This window comes from Drosophila miranda, chromosome 2 (assembly GCF_003369915.1).
Source record: "Drosophila miranda strain MSH22 chromosome 2, D.miranda_PacBio2.1, whole genome shotgun sequence".
Lineage (NCBI taxonomy): Eukaryota > Metazoa > Arthropoda > Insecta > Diptera > Drosophilidae > Drosophila > Drosophila miranda.
In genome coordinates, this window is record NC_046675.1 from 7,580,243 (window position 1) to 7,587,282 (window position 7,040).

The 7,040-nt window shown below is 48.6% G+C and overlaps 1 protein-coding gene across 2 annotated transcripts; it reads right to left on the reverse strand.

The window, feature by feature from the left end:
* Positions 1 to 4,658: 4,658 nt before the first annotated feature.
* On the reverse strand, positions 4,659 to 6,631 carry LOC108157407 (probable cytochrome P450 12e1, mitochondrial). 2 transcript variants are annotated; one of them, XM_017289455.2, is made up of 6 exons: positions 6,522 to 6,631; positions 6,363 to 6,465; positions 6,039 to 6,282; positions 5,864 to 5,980; positions 5,357 to 5,810; positions 4,659 to 5,302 (listed from the first exon to the last, which is right to left on the reverse strand). In XM_017289455.2, the coding sequence occupies exons 1-6, from the start codon at positions 6,597 to 6,599 to the stop codon at positions 4,715 to 4,717; spliced, it is 1,584 nt and encodes a 527-aa protein (XP_017144944.2). In that variant the 5' UTR covers positions 6,600 to 6,631; the 3' UTR covers positions 4,659 to 4,714. The 2 variants fall into 2 exon arrangements, with proteins under 2 accessions (XP_017144944.2, XP_017144943.2); XM_017289454.2 differs by having other exon boundaries at positions 6,363 to 6,468; positions 6,522 to 6,614.
* Between the last annotated feature and the right edge of the window lie 409 nt (positions 6,632 to 7,040).

Genomic DNA, 7,040 nt, shown 5'->3' on the forward strand with positions numbered 1-7,040 from the left:
GCTCACAGCCTACAGCCTTCAGCTGTGCGTGTGTGTCCGGGCAATAAAAACGTCAGGGGCAACTGTCACACAGACAGTTTTTTCCCTTTTTTGGGCGGGGAGCCCTTTGTTATCAGGGCCAGAGCAGGGGCACAGAAGGAGGCGGAGGGCTGAGGTCTAAGGGCTGAAGGAAGTAAGGACATCAGTGTCAATTCAATTTTATTTTCATTGTGTCATAACAATAACATAAAATTAAAATAACATAAAAAGGAAATTGAGGATGCATACTCGTATGGCTGAAGGGAGGGAGGGAGGCTTCTGCTGCGCGGGGGGGAGGTGGAGATAGGAGTGCAAATCAACGCGGCGGAAAATCGTCAGGCAGTATGGGAATGGCTGTTGTGTTGTATTGTGCTGTTATCCTTGCTTACATTTCATCAGTGGCAAACATTTTAAAAAAGGACAACAACACACAAAGGAATGAGGCATGCCACGGCACAGCAGCGAAAGGAACGAAACGGAACAGAAGACAGCGGACAAAAGTTGTGCATAAAACAGGAAACGGAAACACATCAGCGTAACGGAAGTCAAAAAGTCGTCACATTCACATAACAATGATGGCAGCCGTCTCCTTCTGCTGCTGCTGCTGCTTCTTCTTCTCCTCTCGTGGCAGTCCTCATTGTTTTGCCCTTTTTTAGCCCCCATAGAATGGGGTGTGGGGCTAGTGACGTAACAACATTTATGGCGTAAAGTAAGTAACGTAATAATGTCGCCAACAGTTGCCAAAAAAACAAAAAAAAAAGGAGAGTATCAAAGGCGGAGAAGAGGGCTGCCTGCCTGCCGCTGGACGATGGCAGCGACAATGGCTGCCCCCATTTTCGTTTTTCCTCTTTTTTTCTGGTTATCCTTCTGCTCTGCTGGCCGAAACGGGGGCCAGGATAACTCGCTGTCTGGCTGCTGTTGTCATCGTGCCATTGTCATTGTCTTTTTGTCGTTGTCAGGAATTCATTTGGAAAATTAATAAAAATATATACACAACAGAAGCCAGCGGTGGGTGGCACTCAGTTCCGTTTTGATCTGATCCTGCGGGTGCTTTAAGTGTCACAGCTTTAAGAGCCCGCCCGCCCACTTAACCTCCAGTCAGCGCTTCAATTACTTCATTTTCGCTGAGTGCTCGATACCCGCCAGAAACACATCATTAATGCCACACAATCTGATGAACATAATTCACCCACGAATCGAACAATTCAAATTCTCATTCACTGAAGCATTATCTTGCCGCGCAGAAGGATATCCACCCAATTGGGGGGACAATTTTTCAATTTGCCCCCGCTTTCCGCGGCATGCAACGCTTATTTGGAATACAATTCGATTAGAAATGCTTTGCTTTTCGAAATAATAAATTAAATTTTGTTCCACTCCCACTCCCACTCCTGCCGTATCCGCAACTCCCCAGCTTCCAGCCATTGCCAATGCCATTAACACCATCTAGGCCATAGGCCTGGGGTTCCATCCGCCGCCTCGCGGGGTGCAAAAGGTTGCAAAATTGCGAGACGAGTCTTGTTTGGGGAATTCCTGTGGCAACGGCCTGGAAAAAGAAAAAGAAAGCGAAACCGAAACCGAAAACGGAAAAACCGAAACAGCACACAGGAAGGACGAGGCACAGGAGAAAACGCGCGCGGCATGCGACGCCGCCGAATCAATTTCCTCCAAACAGAACACAACTGAGCAGATCCTTAGAGCCTGCGAGGGCTTTTCTTAAAATAACAAAATTACTTTTTATATGCAACCCAAGTCAGGCCAAGCCAAGCCAAGCCGAAACCAAGCCGAGCCGAGCGAGAAGCAGCCGCAGAGGCAGTGGCAACAGAATGCCATTGACAACCATTAATCATGGACGCCTGTCAGGGCGGGTTCACTGGTTCAGAGCAAAAGGCGAGGGAAGGGACGAGAGAAAGCACACAGGAGTGGTGTGTGTGTGTCCTGCCTGGCTGGCTGTCTGCTGATTGTCCTGCACTGCAATGCTGGTTGTTTTTTTTACTCTAAACTTTGCCTTTTACATGCTAATGCCTGGCACTGGGGCTCAAGTCATGCTCATGCTCGTAGTCGGAGGCACAAGCTCGTGCCCCTGTCCGGACCACGCCCAGCTGCGAAATTGACAAGCAAGCCGAGTGCGTTGTGTGACATGACACTTGGAAAGGACCAGGACCAGGACCAGGAGCAGGACCAGGACTAGGGCCAGTATACCCCAGGAAGGATCTGGTCTGGGGCTGGAGCGTGGGCGTGTGCCAAGGCAGGCAGGCAGACGGGCAGGCAGGTTATGTATGCCATCATTAGACGTGGTCCGTTTGCCACGCCCGTGCTGTTGCTGTTGCAAATTGGCAGCTCGGCAATGGACGGCCATCATGTCAAGTGACAAGAAGATGGGCAGTGGATGTGGGAGTGGCACGGTGCATGTACCCTCTGCCTCTCCCGTGTTTGATGGCAAGTCAAAGTTCAATGCGAAAAGCCAAAATTCCAATTGCCAAGATGCATGCGAGAGGTGGAGCCGAGAGCTGGGACATTGTCTAATTGCACGGTTTATGGGCGCACCGAAGGGGGCGATGGGAGGTGGGTAGGAGGTGGGGCTGGGTGCATGTCATAAAGTGCAAGTGCTTGCCCCGCCTGGAGGCAGGGCATCGAAAATTGCGAATTTCCCGCAGAAACTGTGATTTGTGTGCTGGCCCGATACTTGACATGCATTTTCAATTTAAAGGACAACACCTCACATCTCTGCCCCCCCGCAAAACTCCAGCACTCTCCTCTCGTTCTGGACATCTCCTGGCCAATAATGAATTCCATTCGTTTTGTCTGCCCTCCGCCCCACAGCCGACTGCCGACTGCCCGACACTGTTCATTTATGCAATTGCAAATGCATTTCGTCCTCGGCCAAAGTTGCGAGCTCCAGCCAAGGAAACGTGACAGAGCAGGACCATACCTCCCCATTCAGGCACGATAAAACTTTATGCACTCTCCAGAAGGAGCCACAACGGAGGCAAACAGAGGACCAAAGAACCAGAGAAGCAGAGGACCAGAGGACCGTTGGACCGGACCCAGCATTGACATTTCAAGTAGACCCCATCCAGCGGGGGCTCACGGAAGCGCCATCAGAATAGTTTTAATAATGCACAAGACGACGGCACAAACGAGTCCAACTAAAGTCTGCAGCGTAAAATCCAGGACATACGAGGACGAGAACGATTCCCTGGCAAGGCGGCGGGCGGTGAGGGAACGGGGCCAGGAGACCAGGCCAGGCAGATAAGACCCCGGGACGGGACTGTCCAAGTCCTGGCCAAGTAAAAGAAAGAAATGGCAGGGAACCGAGCGGAGCAGAGCAGAGCACAGCACAGCACAGCGATGGCGGACGGAAGAACAAACATGAAAATTCAATGCAACTTTGTCTATTCGATGTCAAAATGAATACTTTTGCATTATTTATGTCGGCGCATTTGTTTGTTCAACTACAACCGATAACGAAGGCTGCAGGGGCAGGAACGAATGGTTGAGAGGGGGGCTACCCATTGAATGTATCTAACGAATTCCGCCCCACATTTAAGGCTTGAAGTGGAACGCCCCCAGTCTATGGATGGAGCAATCGGACGAACGTTGAAAATATCTATACATATCGGTATTTGTTGCATACTTCTAGGCCGAGAAACCAAATTCTGCAGCGTGTAGAACTGATGTAAAAATGGAGGTTTTTTATAAAAATAATGATCCAATTTAATTCTTTAAGATCCGGCGAGTAGGTTTAGGTGACTGACTCCAAACAGGGCATATTTCTCAATATTATATAAAAACGGTTTGGATCGTAGTGGTTCCGATATTCTACACATATCAAGTGGGCTGGGGCGGGCTTGCCAGCTAGTACATTAAATTTAGTAAATATTTCTGTATTTTTTATATATTTTAAACAGTGGTCAGTGCTTCTGTTGCTGCAATTGAAATCACTCCATCTTGGAGAATGCCTTTTCATAGACGAATTGCTCCAGATTGATGCGTATATAATATACTATACATCGATTACCCAGCACGTAATATTCGAATTAGAGGCAGAGAATACGCTCCAGTTCCTCAATCTACACATCCAAGAGATCGGTAAGGCGAGTATAAAATCTGTGTTCTGAGTATAGACGCATGTTCTCTGATATTTTCTCTGACGGCAAGCCCTAGTTTGAATTGAAACCAAAACTTCCAACTTTTAGAGTGATATTCTGAAAAGAGGTGACCACTTTTGCCACACAATTCAATTTCTTCTTCAAGAATATAGTAAGCAAATACAAAATAGATAATCCTTTTCAGCAGACGTCCCAATATACCTTAAATATAAGATGTGTACCCTATTTGCACCGTTCTTGACACTCCTCTGAGTAAACATATCCCATCCAACACATGTGTTTTCCCTGCATGTTCCTGATTTGGAATATTTTCACTCCCTCATGCCACTTCAGACCACTTCAAGAGATGTTCTTCTGGTGACTTCCAGCAGGCCAAGTGTCCACTTCAGATGGTCCGGCAAACGGCATCGTAATTTTGGGAGAGCTATAAAAATACGCAGCCTCGAGAGGATGTGGATGTTGGTGTAATGCGCTGAAAAGGACCCTTCAGCCAGGACATGTGTATGCGGCCAAGACCACTCGAAAGTCTTTAGCTGGCTGTGAAGTGCATTTATTTGGTCATTTCATACTTATCCGTATCCTCACTATGCTGTACGCTCCACAAACTTAAACTTGAAGGGAATATTGGGCTGGACAAAGAACTGGGACTTGAAGGCATTCTCGATGGGATAGTCGAAGCCAATCTCGAAGTTCCTCACAAGCCGGGCGACTCCTATCTCCAGCATCATGTCCACGATCCGCTTGCCGGCGCAGGCACGCGGCCCGAACCCGAAGGGCAGATACATGAAAGGCGTGGCCGTGTCTCCCACCAGCTTAGAGTTGGATTCGTCACGCAGCCAGCGCTCCGGCAGGAACTCCCGCACCCTGGGAACGTACTCCTCCATGTTGGCCATCTGATAGTTGGCCGCTGTGGCCACATCGGTGCCGGCAACGATACGATAGCCACTAAGCACCACGTCGTGGGGCATGCGGCGTACGGTGCCGGGGCCAATGGGGTAGAGGCGAATGCCCTCCTTGATGCAGGCGCGCAGGTAGGGCAGATTACTCATGTTCTCAATGGTCAGGGGCGAGTCTTTGGCCGGCAGTATCTGGTTGATCTCCTCGAGCAGGCGAGCCTGCTTGTCTGGATTCTTGGCCAGGCTGAGCAGAATGCCAACCAGGCTTACAAGGGTCTGCAAAGGAAAAAGGATTACAAATGATTACTATCGGTGGGTGGTTGCTCATACTGGATCTGCTCCAGCAAAGAGGAAGTCCATGGCGATGATCACAGCCGTTTGGCGATCGAAGCGGGCCAATTTCTCCAGCAGACTAGCCTCCATTCCCATCTCGGGGCTCATTTTGCCTGCTTTGACGTCTTCCTCGATCCGCTGCAGTGCCTGCTCAATGTGGGTGCAGCAGAAGTCCGTGATGGTGTCCAGGGAACGCATCAGCCGATTGAACTTTGGCACTGGCAGATACTTCCAGATGGCCGGCATCATGTCCAGCTGGAAGCCCAGCTCCACGAAGTCTTTCAGGGCAGCTTTTAGCTGATTGGCCTCGTCGCTGTACCGGTTCTCCCCCAGCAGACCCAGATGGGTATTGAGAGCCACCGAGCCTATAGATTCGATCACCAAGTTACGAATGTCCTCGGTAAAGTCATCTGGCATCTCCTGGCTAACCGGATCACGGATAAGGCGAATGCTGGAACAAAAAACAGAGTTTAGGAAGGAGAATCTTCCGTCCACGCCACTCACCGCTCCAGAAACTCATCGCTGACCTGCACCAGGTTCTTCAAGTAGAGTTTGGCATTGCGGGGCTGCAGGAGGATCGGGTTTACTGCTGTTCGCATCTTGCCCCATGCGGCACCATTCCTAATTCAATGATAAATCTAAAGAAAAGCCAAAGGATAGGTGTCTTAGAGGTGCTCACCCAGCGAGCAAGCCATCGTACTCGCCGAACACCTCCGGTCTGCGGACCTTCCTGAAATACTCAACAGTCGTGAAGCTCCGTCTATATGGCCACTGGCCCTCATTGCGAAAGACCGTCGCATAATCTTGGGGATTCATGGTCAAGACTATGTCGTTACCCGCAATACTGGGCATCCGGAAGAGGCTACCAAACTGTCGGCTCAGATCCAGAAACATTTCATGGGCGGGTGCATTTTTATAGCGGCCTACAGATTAATATTGGAGACGGACGATCAGCGTTAAAGCACTGTCTGAGGCAGCTTTTGAGCTTTCGCTCACTGCTTACCGCCCGGCATAAAAGCTCGTATCATCTGGAATTTGCTCGGACCCGGCACCTCCGCGTAGGGTTTGGCCTGCTCCAAGCTTATCGTTTCTTGGGCAAGAGACGTCTGCTAAGCATGACAATGTATAAATTTTGAGTATTCACCAAATGACATGAACTTACCTTGCTGGCCACATTTCTATATATCTGATAGATCTGCCACGAGGCCTGTCTTTTCGCGTTCAACTGCTGCGACAACATATTGTATACTGTTCGTTCGCTTCAGCGTTTTAATAAATGCAATGCGATAGAGAGAGAGAGAGAGGGAGAGCGTGAGCTTTGCAAAGCTCTTAGGCCGCTCTCAGCATGAGATAATTTCATTAATTTTGTTTATGTTTTTTTGTATTCGTTTTTGTTATGGTTATCTCTGCTCTCTTTAGGTGGCTTTATTCGCATGCGATGAACACAAAATTGATTAACTTGACCTTGGGCATGGTCTAAAAAGCTTTCTTTATTTATTGAAAAATAACTAAATAATGGAGAAGGAGAACAGCTGAGGATAAAAACTTAAAAGTCAATACAAATTTCTATATACTTTTGTCCCGATATAATTTTCTAAGTGGATAGAAATTTAGCTAATTTAACCAAAATCATTTTATAAACTTTGATCTGAAAACCTTTCAAGAAGAGCAAAAGATCGCT

Bases quoted from the DNA above. Each gene is read 5' to 3' on its own strand.
- LOC108157407 (XM_017289454.2), bottom strand. From the start codon at position 6,599: ATGTTGTCGCAGCAGTTGAACGCGAAAAGACAGGCCTCGTGGCAGATC. The intron at 6,469-6,521 runs GTAAGTTCATGT...TGTCATGCTTAG, and splicing joins ATAGAAATGTGGCCAGCAAG to CAGACGTCTCTTGCCCAAGA. The intron at 5,981-6,038 runs GTGAGCACCTCT...TCATTGAATTAG, and splicing joins TACGATGGCTTGCTCGCTGG to GAATGGTGCCGCATGGGGCA.